Source organism: Onychostoma macrolepis, chromosome 14 (assembly GCF_012432095.1).
Source record: "Onychostoma macrolepis isolate SWU-2019 chromosome 14, ASM1243209v1, whole genome shotgun sequence".
In the NCBI taxonomy this organism is placed as follows: Eukaryota; Metazoa; Chordata; class Actinopteri; order Cypriniformes; family Cyprinidae; genus Onychostoma; species Onychostoma macrolepis.
This window is the reverse complement of record NC_081168.1, coordinates 29,847,855-29,869,799: the sequence shown is the minus strand read 5'-3', so window position 1 is coordinate 29,869,799 and position 21,945 is coordinate 29,847,855. Positions and strand designations below refer to the sequence as shown.

The 21,945-nt window shown below is 37.1% G+C and overlaps 1 protein-coding gene across 3 annotated transcripts in view; it reads right to left on the bottom strand.

The window, feature by feature from the left end:
- pls3 (plastin 3 (T isoform)) overlaps positions 1 to 21,426 on the bottom strand; it is a 28,475-nt gene extending 7,049 nt beyond the window's left edge. The window contains exons 1-10 of one of the 3 annotated variants that reach the window (XM_058797623.1): positions 21,290 to 21,426; positions 10,879 to 10,984; positions 8,928 to 9,091; positions 6,116 to 6,245; positions 5,718 to 5,850; positions 5,539 to 5,620; positions 5,229 to 5,394; positions 2,843 to 2,985; positions 440 to 466; positions 17 to 112 (exon numbers count right to left, since the gene is read on the bottom strand). In XM_058797623.1, the coding sequence (XP_058653606.1) occupies positions 17 to 112; positions 440 to 466; positions 2,843 to 2,985; positions 5,229 to 5,394; positions 5,539 to 5,620; positions 5,718 to 5,850; positions 6,116 to 6,245; positions 8,928 to 9,091; positions 10,879 to 10,939 (1,002 nt within the window). In that variant the 5' untranslated portion in view covers positions 10,940 to 10,984; positions 21,290 to 21,426. Of the gene's footprint in view, positions 1 to 16; positions 113 to 439; positions 467 to 2,842; positions 2,986 to 5,228; positions 5,395 to 5,538; positions 5,621 to 5,717; positions 5,851 to 6,115; positions 6,246 to 8,927; positions 9,092 to 10,878; positions 10,985 to 13,232; positions 13,405 to 21,289 lie in introns of those variants that run through there. The other 2 variants (XM_058797622.1, XM_058797625.1) reach the window with 2 other exon arrangements.
- Between the last annotated feature and the right edge of the window lie 519 nt (positions 21,427 to 21,945).

The window sequence follows — 21,945 nt, the reverse complement described above, 5'->3', positions numbered from 1 at the left end:
TATCATTTGAACTCACGCTGAAGCCTGACATGTCAATGTCAATACGATTTTCACCCTCCTTCTGACCTTTAGGCGCGATCTGGTTGAGCAGGTGGAAATAAGCCCTCGAGTCCTGCGAGAAGAGAAGAGAAAAAAATAAATACATCTTTCAATGAGCATGTAGTGTAACGCTGCCTTTAAGTCCTGTCTGTATAATGGTCCAATACATCCATTTTATTTTGACCAAAATCACAAAAGACTTGAAGGCAGCAGAATACATTTACATTGTGAATTATATTTAGATGAGACACAATCCAGAGAGATTTGTGAAAATATCAGAAACACACAATCATGCATGAATTCCCAAGAACTGAATGAATGTGGTAGATGTGAATGAATGAACAAAAACAATAAACAACATGTATACTGTAACCGATCTACAGTACATTTGGAAAAGTACCTTTACACAGTTTGAAAAATCTGTTAACTGCAGCATAGAGGGAGATAGAGACAGATATTAGTTCAATCATTCAGTAGAGATCAGATTCACTGAGTCTTTATCACCAAACCCCTTTTTTATGAGAACGAATGAGTCAAGAGGGCCATCACGTAACAGCTCAGGTCACATATCTTTTATTAGACACTAAATGACCCCTCGCATGTTTTACAAAATTCATGGCATGCCAGAGCATTTGAAAGTCAAAGTAACTGCCCTTTCACTCTGGTGAACTGCCTTTATGAAACAGAAAATGGAGTTAGCTGTTATGTAAATTCTAATTTGGATAAATTTGGCAACATGACTCCATTCATTTGAGGCTGAGAACTATTTCACCTTTAAAGGAAAGCTAAAATAAATCTGTCATCTAGCCATCCTTGCTAAAAAAAACCCAATAGAAGCCCAATAGAAACCATCACAGAAATTCTAATGGTTTCCATTAAAATACCATTATAAACCATTAGCTTTTTCCAGTAAAACCATTACAAAATTCCTTTTTGTAGTGTGTTTTGGGCATTTTTCCAATAGGGTTTTACATCCCACCAATAGAATCCAACACATACCAGTAGACACCATTATAGTTTCCATTAAAACCAATACAATTCCCATTAGAACCATTAAAACCATTACATTTTCTATTGTGTTTTGGGCAGGGCTCTATTGGTTTTTTCAGCAGGGATTAGTTCTTCAAGAGATTTAAAAAGCACATAACATCTATGTAAACCTTTCCAAAAAATATGTTTTTCCAGGTACGTCATTTAATATACTGTAGTAGTACAGTATATATATCATTTAAAGTCTCTCTTAAGCTTTCAAAAAGCTAGAGCTACACGTACATGGAAAAACTCCCTTTCACAATGCTCGGGTGTTGATATGCTGATGTTGTGGTGTTCTGAAGTCAAACGAGTCCACCCACTCCCAAGTCCCTATAATATGATGTGCTCTATATATAACTCTGAATTTGAATAGAAAAATAATAGAATGGCTCTTCTCAATAAGCCATGCCCCTCTGCTCTGCACATTTTGTAGCTGTGTCTGAAAGCTTGATGATTCGTTGCCTTATCAGACAATGACTTTGTCGGCTGCGTTTGTGCATGAACGTAGCTACCCGATGAAGTGATTTCAGACAGGCGTCTGAGGAAGTGTAACAGTTTAATGATATACAACAAAATTACTGCAGTACTAATTTTTTGCTAGATATGACATCAAAAGTGGATAAAGTTTGCCAAAAACCTACATTTATACAAACTGACCACGACAGCAACTTTCAGACGCCATTTTTATTTTTAGCTCAATTGTCACAGAATCGAACACACAGCATTGTGGGATATCAAAGGCAGCGAATGATACATCTTTGCTGCATTCAAAAATCGATCAGATAAAGGCATCTCAGAAGACAGGAAGTGAAACTAACATTAGATGAGGATGTGCCTTGATGCCTTTCTACCTTGGAATACATCTTTAAAGGCAGCATTTTTCAGCTTTCAGACACAGCCCGTATGTCTTCCTTATCAGACACACCTGATTCAGATCATCAGCTCATTAAGGAACCATGAGGCTCCATGAGATCAACTGGTCCCCATAACCAGAATTAAGAACCAATGCTGCATACAAACACTAACTTTAAGTATGAGCAACACTAATAGTGATTGCCTTAATAACACAACACTAAAACTAACAACTGACTGTTTAACCACTATTGCACTGATTGGCAAATATTATTCAAAACAACAGGACCGTAACGGAAAGATTCACTAAAATTTGACCACGAAAGTGTTTATGACTCTTACAGTGCATAATATGATTATTAAAGCCAAGTCATGACATTTTAGTCTTTCCTTGAAAGTGAACATGGCATCAACACTGATGTGCACAAAATTGAAGGGAAAATATTTGAAATTCATTTTTTGAAATATTTTTTATAATCTTTTTTTTAAAAATTGGAATACATCACATTACGTTTCAAGTTGTCTGTAGAAAAGATATCTGACAACTGGTTTCCTCTGGAGCTCCAATTTCAGTTACATGTGTTACAACAGAAACATTATGAACATTATCATCCATTACATGATAATAATACATCTGTACAGACTAATATGTTACTTCAATAAGCAGGAAATCTATTTTATATCAATTATCTTGATAAGAGAATAAAAGCCCTCATATGAGAGTGGTACTACGCCTTTTAAAACTTCACTGTAGGATCTCAGACCAACAGTTTTCATATCTTACAAAAGATATGTGACTACCACCACAATTCTCATGCTTTATATCCTTATGAAAACATTAGTAGAAACAGAGATCTGATAATTTATTAGCATGCAGACACACAATCAGAGCACAGTAAACAAACACATTAAGACTGACCTTAATATCATGGCTGAAGTTGTTGATCTTGCTCGAGCCAGCATTCTCCAGATGGAAGTTGGCCCAGCGAAGCAACAGTTCCTCTGGAGACAGTTTCATCAGATCCTCTAGTGTCTCTCCATCCCTCAACAGTGCCGCCAGAGCTGAAACAAGACCATGTGTATCAGTTAACCAGAATGCTGCGAATCCAATGATTTTAATGTGTATTAACTTTTGCCACACAGTTACATATAGGATTTAGGCGTTTGCTGAACACTGACAATTTCTCAATTTCTGTTGTGCTTCAGAAAGCCAGTTCACTTAATTTCAAACTGACCAGACTCTTTCCACAACCTCAAAGTGCACCACAACTCATTTGTGACCCTGGACCACAAAACCAGTCTTAAGTCGCTGGGGTATACAGGTGCTGGTCATATAATTAGAATATCATCAAAAAGTTGATTTATTTCACTAATTCCATTCAAAAAGTGAAACTTGTATATTATATTCATTCATTACACACAGACTGATATATTTCAAATGTTTATTTCTTTTCATTTTGATGATTAGAGCTTACAGCTCATGAAAGTCAAAAATCAGTATCTCAAAATATTAGAATATTTACATTTGAGTTTGAATAAATGACCATCCCTACAGTATAAATTCTGGGTATCTCTTGTTCTTTGAAACCACAATAATGGGGAAGACTGCTGACTACTTATTAATTCATCTCTCAGATGATGTATAAATCTCAATTTCGACAGGTTTTGTGATCCAGGGTCACATTTGTCATGTTAAACATCGCTGTCAGAGGTTTCTCTAGTGTTTACTGTAGCGCCCATTCTTTTCCCACCACATTCAAGTAGGCAAAGGTAAACCCAAAGGTAAAAAAGACTACTTTTTCTGAGATTTTAGCAGAGGTGTTTGTGTTGCACATCACAGAAGATAATGTTACCATCCGATCATTTTAACTCTTGGAGAAAACTGGTTAATTTTAAGCTTTTTTGCACTATTATCATCTTCCAGGTTTAAAAGCTACATCGTGTTGATGTAAAAATTTGTGACGTGGCAATGGACTATAGTACATCGATGAAGCGGTGTCTATTAAATTATTCATGAGACTGCGTGTTCCTATCCTACATTAGTGAGTGTAACCGTCTTTACAGCTCCGTGACACAACCCGTCAAAAGGCTTATATAAACACAGCAGAATAAGCCTTAAAAGTTATCAGAGGTGCAACAGCGTGTTCATATATGTTTTCGATACAGAGTGCAAATAGCTGTGCATTTATTTGTGTTTTTAACTCGATGGGAGCGAAATGAAACTGTCTGAACCCGAAGATGTGTGTGTTTTCTCTCTCCCCACCGCACCACGCCCACTTTTTTAGCGTTTTTTAAAACTGTGGTGAGAACTAACAAGTGCTGAAACAGGGGTTTCATGACCCTTTAAAAACTCTACACTAGCAGAAAATTATGAAAACACTTTTTTTTTTTTTTTTAACCAGGTCTCTTTTTTCCTTTCACAGATCAAACAAACCATTGGAGTACCTCAAGGTTCGGTGTTGGGTCCCTTTCCATTTTATCATTTATACAATCTTGCTGGTACCTACCTTCCAATCACATGGATTTCCCTGCTACTGCTACACTAAATAAATACATATAGATCTACTAGGTACTTGCATGGATCTCAGCTTGGCCTAGCTATTCACTAATCACTGTTTAGCAAGGCCCATTAATAACAACACCATTTTAGACTAGATTACTGCTATGTTCTTCTAGCAATTCTCCCTGCTTACACACACAAACCTCTGCAAATGATCCAGAACACAGCAACATGTTTATGGGTTTTTAACCCAATGAGAACCCAGAAGACAGCACATTTGTCTCACTTTTACTGATGGTTGCTGCCTGCAGATCAAGGCGCAGAGGCTTGTATACAGAACCATCACTTGATCTATAAATGTCAAGCCAAGACAATTATATTATTTGTTTATATAATTTGTCATCCCAGTCCTGCTTTGTGACTAATCATTTCTGGCAGTCTGTCGGATGAAAAGCAATTTTATGTACTAATATAAATGTTTATTGATCCTTTCAGCATGATTCAAGGTTTGTCTAAGGCTAGACAACTCTCTCTACAGGACTGTTAGGGCACAGAGCCGCTGAGACAGGTCTAAACTCCCTTAAGTTCAATTTTGGAGAAAACAAACCATTCAGTCCAGTAATGAGGTCAGATGTAAAAGTTCAAGTCTGCCACAACAGTCAGTTCAGTCAGTTTGGTTAACATTTAACTTCTTTAAAAGAGACGGTTTATCTGTTTGTCAGGATTCCTGGATGTTGTCATCAGCCATGACAATGCCAGCTCTATTTGGACAAGAAAACCGTGTTTGTGCAACAGAGACACATACCCTCATTTCTGCTCAGCTCAATGTCAGCAAACAGACCGATTTTGATGATCTGCCACAGCAGGCCCAATACCAGATGAGGTTTGCCTTCTCGAAGGTCCAGAGCCCCGATGTTGACCACATGACAGCCAATGGCAGAGGCCGAGTTAAGAGCCAGGTTAAGATTCTCCTGCAAGACAGAAGCAATGATGTCTGTTACGCTCAAATCCCTCTCCAACACATATGTGCTTTAATACATTGGGGAAATAAAAGGATTAAAACCAAGTGTTCCAGAGTCATATTTCAAAAAATAATCTTAAAATCAGAACCAAACCTGTATTGTGAATGGTGTTAGTTTCTTCTTGTTGATGGTCCTCTCATCAATAGTATCAGGTACTGACAGGTTGATCATTTTACTAAAAGGATGCAAAGGCACGTGCATTTAGGTGGTTTCTTAAACAATAAAAAATAATAAAACCACAGACAAGATGTTAAGGAGTGTGTCTGACTTACCACAGCACAATACCGTCACCTACAGCCTTGAAGAGATCATCTTTATTGGGGTTCATGGGCAACACATGTTTACAGTCAGGGTCTTGTTCCAGTGCTGTGTTGATCCAGTTCACGAAAGCAAACCTCTCCTCCTCTGGACAAAGACACAGAGAACAAGATCACATCACAAACCAAACTAAAAACAAAAGTACAGTGCATACTATAAAGTATGTTATGGGATTTTGGACCTGGTATTACCATATCATAGTATGGCAATCCACACAAAGACTATATTATCATCATCTGAAACCATTACTTTACCTTGCACACTCCAAGCCAGTGGGAAGTGTGGTGCAATGCAATTATATCAAAAGGAAGCAGTGGTTTGTTTGAGCCAGTGAAAGAAGAGGCGCTTTTACCTGAGAAGGAGTGCTGTGTGCCCGCACTGGAGAGCTCAGATGTACCGCCGATAGCCAAGATACCCTCTTTCCTGTTGATGGCCTTCCGGAAGCTCTTTGCAATGTCACTGCTCTTCAGCTCTTGAAAGATCTGTGCAGACACAAGGGACCATGATATTAATTCTCAAATGCCCAGACACATGATACAGTAACTGTGCAGCACCCATAGATGCAACTATTAGCTAACTATTTACTTAGTTTACTCGTCTGAAACTACTTTGCTTAATAAAACAACGAAAATAATATAAAACGTTCTCCTTGAGATTTTTAATAACATACACTTTATTTTGATAGCCCACTTTAGACATTCTACTAACTACCGTATGAGTAACTTTGCAACTTCTCTATGTGTCAACTAACTCTCATTAGCGTATTAGTTGACTGTTAGGTTAGGGTTAGATTTAGTAGAATAAGTCGACATGTATTTGCAAAGCTATATTTATAGTCAGAAGAATGTCTGTTGTGGAACCATCAAAAGAAAGTGAAACAATAATAAAATGAACATTTTATTATGTAAAATCTGTCACCTGATATATTGTGAATATAGTCACTGCACAATGTGTCTGATAGCACCATTTAGCATGGAACTTTAGCATTGACTCATGTACCTTATTGCTTAAATACAACCAACTGATCCACACATGAAGAAAATATGTAATATTAATTTAAAAATACACATGTGGTCAAGCACACACAATGTCTTTGAAACTAAACAGATGCACATATCTTCTGACATGTGGCATGTGGGGGTAATTAAAGCATGACTGTCAGTGCCAAGTGGAACATCTAGTGAATGGAGGCTGCTAGCAGCTGCTCGTAAACCTCCTCGTAGCAGTGCAAACAAACACAGGGTCGTTCAACGGGATGTCGCTCTATTTACAGGAAGCATCAACAATCAGTCTCAATGAAACAGTTTTAATGTTATCAACAATTACTGACTGCAAAAAAGGTATAGACCAGAATCTATAGATGTGCCTTGGGTCTCTCCTTTAAATGTACATTACCGGTTTGGAATGATTTTTAAAATGTTTTTAAAACAAGCCTCTTATGCCCACCAAGACTGACATCGTTCTAATATGCTGATTTACTGCTCAAGAAATATTTCTTAAAAAAAAAAATACAAATGAAAAACTTTTACTTTTATTCAAAAAAGACAGTAAAGACATTTATAATGCTACAAAAAGATTTCTATTTCAAATAAAAGTTTTTTGTTTGTTATATAACTAAACTTTACTCATTTATTTGCAGAAGTATTGATGTTTTCTCTCTTTTTTGACTTTTAGATATGTGAGTGTATGAAAGCTACATGTAAAAATGTATAGGAAACGTGCTAATCTACATAAGGTGTTCAGCACAGAAGATATCACACATTATGTCAGCTGCAGACAAGGTGTGGTAAACTGCATTTCATTTCTTTAGAACTAATTACAATGAATTCACTCTGAGACTTTCCAAAGAAGGCGCTGGTGCTGCGGATGAGCCAGATGTTGGAGTTTTGATAGATGGTGTGAAGCTGCTACAACACTTAAAGAGTATTTCCTTTGGATTAGTGATGTAGTGGATTAGTAAAATATAATAGTTGCTTTCCTTCTTTTTTTTTTTTTTTTCACCCAAGGGTTCTGGTTGTTTAATTGGTCTAACAAATAATTAGGAAGGAGAGGGACCACTTACATTTGTGTTTCACATTATAGGTCAGGAGAAAGTACAAATCGTTTACTATGCAATGATATAACAATGTTACCTAGAAAATGTGAAAATGCTTGATGTTAAAGCAATTAATGGAGCAATTGCAACACAAATGTTTGAACATTTAACATGTTTTTGACCATTTATTGAGAAAATCTAAGGTAATTATATAAAGCAAGTAACAATAAGTTATTGGAAAATAATAAAGTTTATGTATTCCACAAGCTTATATCACAGTTAATCAGATGACATAACGTTTATTTAATTCATTCATGTCAACTGAACATGACAGGGTTAAGTTGAAATAAATGTTAACTTTTACGTTGGATTTATGTGATTAAATTGGATGGAAAATTGACAAAATACAAAAGTTTGAAGTTTTGGGGTTAAATATTTTTTGGAGCATGGGATGAGTTCCAAAACGGTCTTTAATACTGATTATCTTTATTCCATCATTCTTTTAGTAACGCTAATTACTAAAAATGATGCAATGGCAAGATGCCTTCTGGATTCAGCACTGAAACTCTAATCTCAATGTACAATGTACTTATGCTGAAAGATACTGCTGACTATGCAAATCAGGGATTTAAAGCTGTAATGCTGCTTTCTGAAGAATTTGTTGGGTTACAAATTCTAAACAACCTCACATACAATTCTTATTAACTTACTAATTCTTCTGACTAATTCGTTAATCATGCAGAAACCTTTTCACTTTAATCATTCAACTGTTTTCCAAAAGATGTAACTTTCATTCACCCATTAAAATCTCACGCGTGCACAGCACAATATCTGAGCAGTATATGTGATCATGTAAATGTTTTTTTCCTTACAACAATAACATTTGATTTGCAAATTTTAAATCTATAGACAGAACAAAGCGTAGATTCACTGGGCTACGTTTTATTATCCAAAGCATTACAAGGAAAATTTGGGAAAAAAGTGATTAATGTGTGTAGCAAGTCTTTAGCATAGTTTGGATGTTTATGTAGATCCTATACGTAGGTGGCACATGTATAATTATTATTAGATATTAAGGAATGTATATGTCTCACATCCACGAGGAACAGAATGGTTTGCAGACACTTACAGACACAAACTCATCAAAGCTGATCTTATTGTCCTTGTCTTTGTCACCCTCTTCCATCAGTTTCTGGATGATCTCTCGGACTTTGTACCCCGGCAGGGGCAGATTGGCCTCTTTGAACAGGTCATGGAGCTCATAGTCACAAATAAAGCCATTTCCGTTCAAATCTACGGAGAAAAATGAAAATTATAGGTTTAGTGTCAACTTCTTACATCTTTCCAACAAGCACAAAACATTTTGGTTGCAATTGGGTCACGTTGCAGTTCAACAGCGTAAAAAAAGAACCTCAAATACAAAGAAAAAAATGTGAGGAAATGCAATTTAAATAGTCTGATGAGTAAAAATGATCAGCAACAAACTGAGAAAACCTGCATTTTGCTGCATATATGCATGCAAAATAATACATTATGGAAATGTGAAGATATCTCTTGGGTACGTTTTAAGCTGCTTAATAACATCAATATAAATAAACATTTTAATACTAAAACAAATACATCTATACACTTAAATAAAACATTGAAAAAACAATGAAAATGTTTATATTTCATAGAATTTATGCTTATGACTAAAACGAAAATGATGTGATGGCTCAGGCTGAATACGTTTACGTTGAACATTTTTACTGAGCTACAAGCAATGCATTATCCACAATTGTATTATCCACAAAAGAGACCCAACATGGCCTTAAGATTCTGGCCAGAACAAGGTATCTTGGTATTTGCCAAATATGTGGAAGCACAGAATGCCTGTTTTGCTAAAAGCTGGCTGCAGTAGGCAGGCCACTGGGTTTGAAACAGAGCTGTGTTATAGGATCTATATAACAAATGCTATCTCCAATACTAAAACAGATTAAACAACATTTAAAAAAAAATCATCAGGAACTGTGAGCCACTGGGGTTTTTCTAGTATGTGCATTATAACACCATGACATTGGCAACAGTTTAGGCCTCAGTTTTCTGCCCAGTCTGCTGGAGAAATCAGATAAATGGGAAAATGTAGTCTGAAGCACATTCTTGTCAAGGACCATGAAAAACATCCAAATTCCACAAAATTAAAACCCAGAAAACTGCACTACACTCGCATAATACTAAAATCACTAAAATGCATTGCTTTCTGTAAATCTACTGACATACCATTTTAATTCTCTACTGATACTCTATGCAATACTCAAACTCAGGTAGTGGCTAATATGGATGTTCCAGGCATTTAAAAACCACTTATGAAATACAATAAGAGCCCATGCGAGTATATATGTTCAAGAAACTTCTGCTATGAGCATCAGCCAGCATTGTATAGAAACAATTTCATGTTTGGATGAACTAACACTATCAAGACACTTGGTACTGTAATAGAGCTTATTTTGCAGCTGACACTCACACTACATGCACAGTAAAATGCTACTGAATTAATAAAAATAATTACTTGTTAATAGATTAAAGTCCCATTCAAAGTGAATCTTTCAGAGAAACTACGTAATATATTTGGAGAATAAATATAATGGCAGTAAACAGTTGGTTTGGAGACAAGAGTACAAGAGTCCATGAGGACCATTTAAGCGCCAAGCAACAGGTGATGCCAAAAAATTCATGAGGTCAAATGAAAAATCCAGATGTCTCTCTGAGCAACAACAATGCAGAATGTTACGGAACAAGCCACACAATCAGTTAGGAGAACTGAAAACAACGTTACAAAACAATCACATCGCAAAAAAAACAACAGTCTAGAGTTTCCCAATCAATCTTATTTTAAACCAGAATCCAAATGCTATTTGAAGAGCTTGCTCATCTTAATTTTTGGCTTTGCACAGTGATGTAGCTGTTTTCGTATATGCAAAGAAAACAGAGACGAATCAGTAAAAATCACAAGATATGTGAAGGGAAAAGACACCTTCATAGGAAGCACGCCAAGTAGTGATTAGAATAGACAAAACTGGTCAGACAGGAAGAACACTCACCGACTTTCCCAAAGGCCTCCCGCAACTCCTCCAGCTCTTCTTTGGATATCTTTCCTGCCATCTCCTAAGCACCTGAAGCTCTCTCAGTCGAATAAAGTGTGTCCTTCTGGGGGGAGAAGGACAAAAACTTTATTGTCTGAACCTCCAAGCTGTAGTAAAGGAACACTGGCGACTGTCTTCTGCGAGAGAAACCTGGAAGAGGGATTGTACAGTAAGATGATAAGACATGCAAATGACATGCAAACGTCTCAAGCATGCAACAGAGTATACTATATTTGGGCAAAATGTATGTTCGAGAGGGTGTGTTAAGGCAGGTCCTTTTGAATGCAACCTCATCATAATGCAAGTAACGCAGTGACGTGATTCTTTGCCATGACAAAGATTGAAACACTACTACATCTATTTAAAGCCCGCTTCATTGTGTTTAGTCAACTACAGAAACGATTGGAAATTGAGGCTATAAAAGCATAGCAAACAGTCACAAATCCCGTTATTGCACAGTGAAAATTGTAGAAGAGAAGCTGAAATAAATCAACTAAAATAAAGAGACCACAGCCAAAAGTCAGAGTCTGGATGTGTTTCATTGGAAGATCAGCGTGTTTTTTTATCACCGAGTTATGAAGAAGAGTACAAATCTGAACACCAGATGCCGTCCGACCTGTCCTACAGTCAGTCATCTTTTGTTTAATTGTGAAATTAACTTCTAAACTCTTAAAAATAAAGCTTCCAAACAGGGTTTTTGCAACAGTTTCATAGAAGAACAAGTTTTGGTTCCCCAAAGAACCTTTCAGTAACCTATTCTTAAAAGAAGCACTTTTATACTTTGTACAATGGGAAGACTCTGTGGATGTTAAATGTTCTTGGAACCATAGCTGTCGATAAAGAACCTTTATTTTTAACAGTATAACATAAACCTTATCACCTAAACACACATTAAGCAATAATACACTAAACACAATACACTAAAACCAAGGTAAATATTTGTCCAGGATATCATAATAATTAATAGAGTCCATTTAATTGCAGTATTATGGCACTGGCCCAACATGTCAGTGAGCGGCAATGAACACATTATGGTGACAAACCATTTGAATCAAGGCCACAACAAAAGCAAAACTGTTGAGCAGAATCCAACCTCAGCAACTGAACCGAGAACAGATGCAGCATCTCAGCCTCAATCATGCTCCACTGTACAAACGGACCTGAGATCTGCTCTTACATGCAGCAATCATAGCACTGCAGCACTATAAGCTGCCCAAGACGCATCTTCCTGTTCCTTACAAGAAGTCATGATGAATCAGGACACACCCGCGACGCATGTCAGCATCTTCATTCCCATAGTTGCCACTCCAGCTTGTGTGTTTTTTTTTTCAACACTTTGTTATGTCATTAACGGTGCAATCCATCCCACCACACCCCTGTAGAACAGCAAGAAGTTATGGACTTCTAAAACTGTTCAAAAATAAGGCGATGCCAACATTACATAATGGTTAAACTGTTTATTGTGTAAATAACCTTAAAAGAAAACACCAGACTAAGGTTATTGGCTGATTTTGTCTCAAGGTCTACGTTTGATGTCATCCTTCAGCTATTCAGAAAGCCAACATGGAAACTTCACTGGAATTTTTTTTTTAAGAAAAAAGACAAAAACAAACGGGCCAATTCTCCACCCTTGTGGCACCCCTTTCCCTGAGACAGCACTGTGTGCTACATACCTTCAATGAATCATCAGTTTGAATCAATTCTTCCACAATTCATGCTTTAATACGTTTCTTCACAATTCAAGTATAGATGTAGTCTAATTTGACTAAGGTTTGTTTACCTCCCAAATGAGTAAAGAGTAGTGTGACCTCATGGGACTGAGTCATGCACAAATCTAAGCAACCAGAGAATCCTGTCTAGTCACTAGTTTTCGATGTCTCTAAGGACTGCCGACACTGCACGAGTGATTGAACAAAGTCAAAACCATTATGCCCGTGTTAAGTTACAAAGTAAAAGAAAACCACCACCGAACTGCTTTCTCCGGGATTTATTCAAAACCAGAAACCTGACCATGTGCTCTAACAACCTAAATGGATTTACCAGTCTGACGAGATGCAAAAAACACTTTAAAATCTCACTTGAAACAACCACACTTTTACCCCAAAGCTGCTTCCTTCACTCCAAACTGCAAGCAGATGCAACAAATCTGAACTCAAACAACAGAGACCTTTTACATATGCTGTGCCGTTAGCAGAGCAGCTGGGAAAAGAGACAGACAGAGAGATAATGCTTTTCCCCAGTGTATAACGTTAATGAGAGAATGGGGGATGTAGAGGGAGATAGGAAGCAAAAAGAGAAACATAGAGACAAACCGTCCCGACGTGAGCTGAGAATGGAGCTGTAGGCACCAGCGGTCGCAGCAGAAGAGGCAGTACTCGCTCCACACCCTTCAAGGCTAATCTGAAACACCAGCATTCCTGCCTGCCTCACAAAGACCTACGGCAGCAAGTCATAACACTTCCTGACAGGCTATGGGAGTAGCGGTCGGCGCGCCTGCCGGAGAGGGAGGAGGGACAGGCAGGCACAGACGGAGAAGGAGAGGGGGAGGGGAAAGCGTGCATGCTTTTCTTTTTTCTTTACTACCAACGTTTCCATCCCAGATGTACTGAGTAATGCAATAAAGTCGTGAGAGAGAAAAGGGGTGGGGAAAAGCTAGATGCATCTCTTAAATCCACATACCGTCACTCGTCTTAAAACATCCTGTTGCTTTAAAAAGTCGCTACTGGAGAGGAAAAATAGTGGACAGTGGACAGACATATGCTGAATCACTTGAAACTCCACTGAATCACTTGGAAACACATGCTGAACATGTGATATCTATGTATGTTCAAGCAGAAAGAAAGTTCAAATAAACAGACTGTGCTTTTATATAGTTCAAAATACATAGAGTCAGCGCAAAAACTGCCACCGTTGGGCTTTAAAAATAAACCAAACATTTTGTAAGATCCTCCCAATCTATCAATGGTAAACTAATTTCAAGGACGTCTGAGCTGGTATATATAACAAAGACTCATTCATTTGCTAAGGAAACGGGCCACATGAGAAATAACAGAACATTCCCAGAGACAGACCTTACATGAGGGCATGATGGCCTCAAAACACATACTTACTGCTTCAATTCAGCATTAAATTAATCAAATTTGGTGTCTGCGTCATAACCTTATTTCTCAGCCTAAAGCACAAGTTGTTGGCAAACTGCAAATGGGTTACAAATGGCACAGGGTGTTAGCGCATGGCCATGCATTTGCTATTGCCTAAGTTAAAATAGCCCACCCTCACATATTTTGGGCACTAGATATGGCTCTTTTTTTTTTTGGACCATTTCACATAATTCTTTAAGAAGAGCATTGGCACAGCTCTCATAATCTGCGTTATGAGGGGTTGCATGACAACAGAAACGTAAGCTCGTTAACATATGAACAATCACATTTACATATCAATGTTTTCTCAGCAGAAACATGACGCACACCTTTATGAACAACAGTGTGAACTATGTTGTCCTTCACATACAATGAGGTTAGTCAATCTCATTTACATATAACAAGCAACGTACTCATTGTACGACATGTAACCTACATTAATGCAAAACTGCAAAAGCCTACCTATACAACTGACTTCAGTCTCCAGCTGAAATGAACACTAGCGGCAGTAAAACTTTCCAACAACTTTGATTCCAAAACGTATTTTTCCACTTTTACTACATGATTTGTAAACTAATAAATTATGACATCTGCTTCACATAACCAGCTCCGTAAGTATATGGCTTTTCTGAAGTAAACTTGCTCGGTAACCCACATGGTATAGTGCTGCGGTCCATGAAACACAAGTCACAATAAACGAGCTCAAAGACTTGTAGAAGCAAGCTAAAATGGCACCATTGCTTCTGCACGTGTTTTTATCTCTCTTTTGCTTTTGCTAACAATATCGGGTAGGCTTTAGGGACAGGTTTAGTGACAAGTAAGTAGCATTAACATTTTAGCACCACTCAATGAAACTTTCAACAACCAGTGTAATAAAACAATAGCAAATTGTCATGAAAATATTCATTATGTTTGCAATGTTGTTTAATAACACTGGTTGCACATAAATTAACCAAAAGCATTTTGGGAGTAAGAATGCTTGACTTACATTGTTAAAAAATAAAGGTCTTACAGGAGCTTTGCACCAGTGTTGCCAGAATTGGGCTACTTTAACACTGTTGCCGTGGGTTGTTTTTCATGTCTGCGGGTTGAAGCGACCCCAATAACGTAATATTTAGCCCCTGGAATGCGAATTTTACCGAAGGATCCCCGCCGAAAAATGTGTATTTTACCCCCCAGAATGCGATTTGTACTGGGGAACACCCCTCGAAACGTGGTTGGGCTAGTTTCGGGCTAGTTTTGAGTAGTAGTTGGGCGGGTTTTGTTGTGAAAACCTGGCAACCCTGCTTTGCACGCATTGCACGCATTTCTAGGCAGAAGTGAAAGGTTCCTTTCATTATGTCTAAATGTGTTACCAGACCACTGAGGAATTCAATGAGATTTTGACATTCCTGAAGATCAGGTTACAGTACAACACATCACCTGTTAAACAAGTCAGATCTCGAATGTTCAGTTTTAAGAGGCAGAATTGTAGTGGAAAATACACTTCAATGTGATCCACTGAGATCAGAGTTTGATTGGTTCTTCAAACTCCACAACGACAAATCAGATGTTAAAGCACTCTCATCTTGGTTGTTCACAAAAGTAGCTGAAACTTCGCATCTTCCTGCCTCATGTGCAGTGTAAAGGAGCAGAACAAAGCCTACTTCAGTGCAAACAGTGAAGACAGGTGTTCACTTACAGGTCCTTTTGTAAACTCAACCTGAACTGCACACGGGACATTTACTGAGGCGACAGAGATATGATTTTATATTCTGTATGTAAATCAAGGAATAACAGCCTGGCCAGCTGAACAGAAACAAGGCTCACCTGTCAAGAACATGTCCAGCTCGTATTTCAACCCAAAAGAAAGAAAGGAAAAATGTAAGGCATTTATTAAAGTCAATTTAGTAAGCATAAAATAATAATATTTACCTTCATATTATTAAAACATTAATTCCATACTTTAATATTTATATCTACCTGAATTTATTTTTTATTTTGTTATTTTTTAATTGTCCCCCCATCTATTCTGCATCTAATTGTTGGACTGCTTAATTTATGCAGATTAAAAAGTAGTAGTATTTTTGTTAGAAGTAGTATTTTCTGTAATGATTTTGAAAATTAAAAATAAAAATAATACAAGAATTCTGACAACTACTAAATATTACTGGTAAAAACAAGTGGATGCATTACAGTAAAAGGAATTATATATACACATATACATTTTTTTTTTCTTGGGGTGAAATATGACCTGAACTTTTCCATGAAGCAGCAATATAAACAAGTTAAACTTAAACAGGAAATTTTCTCAGATAAATTCAGTGCAATTGGAGAATCTTGAATGGCACAGTAAACCTGACACTACAAGCAAACATGTTCACTCCTAACGGCTCTATGTAACTCAATCTTTCAACCAGACCCATTCAAAATATCAGCTTTTAAGTGATGAAATCAACCAACAGAGTGACGTGAAGGTTACTGTTTCTAAACTTCATGATCCAACTTCAATCCAAATGGGGTTCAGTGTCGGACAATAAATTTGAGGAAGGAATAGCTGTAGATTGTTGATATGACTCCTTCCCACCATTCACTTCAGAAAGAACTTAAAACAACAAAGAAAAGAAAGGAACATGAGGTCCAGCCAAGAGAAGAGCAACAATATTCACAACGTTCAGATTCACAAAAGTGGCCGTTTGAGGTGAATGCAGGTTTATGTAGTCAGACCAGGAGTGTTTAGTCTACAGCCTACACTGGTTTATCATAGATCATAAAGCATGAATAAACCAATGAAGTGCTACAAAACCACATGAAAAAGGCCAACTACCGGTCTGAAATTTCTGTCGTCATATCATCCCAAACCTTTGCGTCTTCTATGGAACACAATCTGCCAAAGATGCGTTTTCCACACAATGACAGTGACTGGAGATCACATCTGTCAAGTTTAAAATATGACTAAAAGCATCACTCTCCTTTGAGGTCTATTCTAACTGTAAGTTTGATCTACAGCAGAATCTGCTACAAGTACGGTAGTTTTCAATGGATCAATCAGGGTTTGTTTTAAAGAGATCTCGCTCTAACTCAACTGATTCCTGACAGATAAAATAAGCAGATCTGTGAGAGTGCAACCGACTCGAGTAAAGTCTTGAAGCAAGCAAAGTCTTTATTTCACACAGAATTATTTGCTTCCACAGGCAGCTGCACAAACATCATTCTGATACCGAGGGCTGTGCAGATAATGAACGGCACACTCAGGATATTAAAGTTTAGCCCAAATAAAGTTTGTCTGCAGTTCTCATTCCACACTGAATTATTTGTTTTTAATCAATTTTTTAAACCTTAAACATGTACTGATAACACCGTAATGATACAGCTGGTGCAATAGAAAGCCACATCAGAGATCAATGTAAGTGGCTTGCCTATCAAACACGGCCGATACTCAGACATGCACAAGCTCACACACACACACAAAGACAAAAACACCATCATAACACACAACACTAGAATATGGCAATAAACATTTACTAATTAACAGAATTATAATAAACAACACCATTTAGAATAAAAGCATATGTTTTACTGTAAATTATATAGCAATTCATATTTTATAATTGCAAAGGTCAAACTTTTTTTCAGTATTTTACAGTAATATTACATGGACTTCTGAGAAATAAAGGAAATGAGCCTTTTAGGCCGTATCTGGACTAGTGAAGACTTCTTTCATCTTTGTATCCTTGGATTTTTTTGGATCCATGTTATTTGCCTACTTGATTTTTGGACGAGTGTTTGGCGCTACAACCTTTTTTTTGTGGACAGTAATATTACATACAATGCAATGGCAAACCATTTTAAAATGTTCACTGCATATATAGTAAGGTAACTTACTATAACCAATTAACATGTTTTACTTGAGCTTTTTTTTGTGTATTTTTCTATAAAAATGTAACATTTCTTTTTTTAGAGGTGAAGGCATTGAAGTGTCCTTGTTATGCACCAACTGCATAGCAATGCTCTAGCAACCACCTAAAACACCCTACAGTCACACTGGCCATTTTTGCATGGCAACAACAATTGACATTGTCTTTAGAACACTTAATGATGTATTTTATTCTATTTTTCCAAGTGTAATAAAGGTCTTACGCACAAAGGTAAGAATGCACAAAAACAGAAAACAACACTACCAGGACATTATTGTAGTTTACATAGAATTCCTTTAACCCTGAAACACAACGCAGTGCAATGCATAATTCAAAAACAGACCTATGAAAAACCAATACGGAAAAGTCATTTTAACACGGTACACTGAGTCCTATTTTCGCAGTGCTGTTGCATGTCAAGGCTAAAAGTTCGGTGGCTTTTATGAGGGAAAATGTGGCAGAACTGGGGTGGAACCATCTGGACTTCCCAAAAAGTCAAAACATTGAGCCCAACATATGATGACAGATGACAATTAAATAGTGCTTTCATAATAATTTAAGACTTTTAGTTATATGAGCAGTAGAAGAGGCAGTGAGACACAACAGGCCTGTGGAATAATAGTTAGGGAATCAAAATGGAAGCCAATTTTGAGCCACTGCAAACCACATATAAAAGCCTCCACATCTGTGGCGGGGTCAATACAGCAGGAATTATTTCCTGTAACTATCCTGAGATTCACCATCACATAGACGGCACAATCACTCAAAATAAGCAAGTTTCATCCAGTGTAATCTAGTCAAATGCTTGGAGGTCATGAGCAAACAGCCTCCCACAGACATTGTTGAGGTATTTTGTCCTGACATCACTTTAACCTCAGCATTGACAACGGCATCCAAACCACACGCTCCTCCACAATGAAGGGCCAGGAACTGCTCTAACAGATAACATGCACTTGTAAACAGGCTGCAAGTGACACTTACAGCTAAAGAATGAAGGCCTTCCAGAATGTGAGAGGAAGAATATGACCACAGCATGACCAGTATTTCGAGGACAGAGTCAGACAACACTGGCTTGGTTATGATCAGGAATGCAGACAGATTCACCTTCCTGAACCAATCAAAGACTTGGAAAAGCAATGTAAGAGATTCATTTCTTAGTGTCTGGATTGGCCTTTTGAAAGTCAAAACCACACATTCCTATCTAGCCCAGCTATGCAGGCGGGGAATGGCCTCGCTTTAAGGAAACACATCTACATATCACATGTGTGTTTACTTGAGCACAGACCGGAGGTGCGTTCCAAAACTTAATATTTATATAAGTGTACTAATGTATATTAAATAAAAGGATGCTCATTTTTATTACATTTATTTACAGAAGTATATTATATTATCAGTTTAAATTCTAATAGTGCATTCAAGTCATGTTGGAAAGACTGGGCGTATGAGTTGGACGCACATGAACACCATCACAAAGTCATAAATACAGGAGGAGAACTCTTAACTTTCTTTAAGCCTTGAGTTTCTGGGTTGGCGACATGTCAGTGTGTGGACGCAATTAGATCAAATTAATCACATTAGCTGCGTCCCAAATGACACACTTATACATCTATGTACTTATGCACTATGTACTCAACCATGTAGTGTATGAATTGTATAAGGTTATTTTGTCATTAATAATAGGAGTCTGATATAGCCCCTACACCTTCGTGACGTAATTAAAGCTGTGACAGCTGAGAGAATGAAGTGTTCAACATTCCACACATTTTTTCCTGGTTATTTAAGTGCATCATCCAGGTATTTAAAGTGCACTTCTTCTTTTTGGAATTTTCAGTGTGAACATGCTACTTGCACTATTTATACTACAAAACGTCATTGAATAGTGCATAAGTACGCGGTTTGGGACGCACCTGTTATTTTTTTCATTTACAATAAAGCCAACTAAGCTAGTTTACGGTTGCAAAGGGACAGAAAATTCCCATAAACTTTCCCGATATTTTTTTTTTTTAAACATTCTGAAATTTTCCGCCCTTTTGCAACCCTTTAAAAATAGCACTTATGACAGAATATATAACAATTCAATTTATACCACCTTAAACCTTATATTCCTAAACTGAATTTAAAAAAAGCAAAAACACTCCTGATGCGCATTCTTTATTCATCAGTCTTGATGAATTTCTGTAGAAAATGCACATCGCCATCTTGCTCTAAAATGGAACACACATCATAAAAATGACTTCCAATCTCATATATACAAACTTCCCAGAAAGACTTGAGTGTACCATAAGTATGCATAGGGATGCTTTATGCAAAGTGCATGCAGAATGCAAATTTACTCAAAAAATAAGACTGCAAAACAAAAAACAACAACAACAACAAAAAAAACATTTCTATGCCAGAGTTAAGCGTGGAATACTGTATCCCATAATGCAATGCGTTCAATACGACTTTCCATTATGACAGCTAATATAAGCTACAGTTTGAACATCTTTTCATTATTAACTTGGACTGCCAAAATTTTGAAAGTTTTAAACAAATTGCATACTGCACAGTACATACTGTATACTTATAAGCAATGACAAACACTCTTCAAGTGATGTCACCACTACATTTTCCTTCAAAATTGTAGTGGTTCAATCAAAAAACCCATTAAGCAAACATTAAGACTACAGCTGATATCAGAGGTTAACACTCAGCATGTAGGGTCTAGTAGTCAGTACGGGTTTCCATGCATTATGTATGCTGCATACTGTACTACACAGCAAGTAGGAGTAGTATGCTATTCCAAACATAAACAAGAATACACACGTTCAGGATCTCTTAGACTGCTAATAATACTCTCATAAAGCAAAATATTAATAAAACAGGTACACGTTTTAGCTGTGATCCGATATTTTATCTCGAAAATATCGCTAACACGTCCCCTCCATTCATCAAACCACATCTATATTCATATGTAAAATCAATCATACATGCTTCCGACAGCAAATAAACACTCATATCACATGACCAGCGTCTCTCAAAAAAAGACAAACAAAAAATACTGATGAGTATTAACTCAACCTTGCTCGTCCAGAAAGAAAGAAAACAAAAAACGTTTTATATCAGGATATCTACATGCAAATGTAAACTAACACTTCTTAATGCAGTGATGGAATGAAACATTGTCAACTTCTAATCACGCTCGGGAGGATGTTTGTAACTCCATATGTATAAATGGTCGGGATAAATAAAATAGAAATTAGAACCAAACGCCCCTATGTTCGTAGATAGAAAACCAACACAATCCGAAACACCAAAAGTCCTCTGAATAGTCGAATAAGTTGAGTAACTTACTGTGTGTGTCCGTGTTCGCTGCCCTGCTGGCGTTTCTCCCTCACACTGAGCTCCTCACTGTCTCCGGCCGCGTCTCAACACAGCCTGCTGCCTACCTAGACAGCGACCTCCGGCAGCACTACAGTGCTGGGAGTAACTAGTTACATGTAACTGAATTACGTAATTTAATTACAAAATAAATGTAATTGTGATCAGTTACAGTTACTGAGAAAAATGTATGAAAACATATGAAAATGGGGTTACAGATTTAATTGATTTCTTTCCCAATTGCATTGACTGCTCTAAAATATGAGACACCAATTCAATTCAATTCAAGTTTATTTGTATAGCGCTTTTTACAATACAATCGTTGCAAAGCAGCTTTACAGGAAATTAAGTTTCTACTATATATATATATATATATATATGCATACACATACGCACACATGCACATATATATACATACATATACACATACACACAGAAGAAACCCAATATATTTAAGTTATGACAGACTTAATTTGGTAAGTATGTGTTGTCTGAGGGTTGGCATCCTCCGTGGTCCTCTGAGGTGTTGCCATCATCTCTTCTCAGGTGTTTGGTCATCTTGGATCTTTTTAAGGGTTGGATCCAGACTGACGCTTCAGTAATTCCTAGAATCAGAGAAACAGATAGAG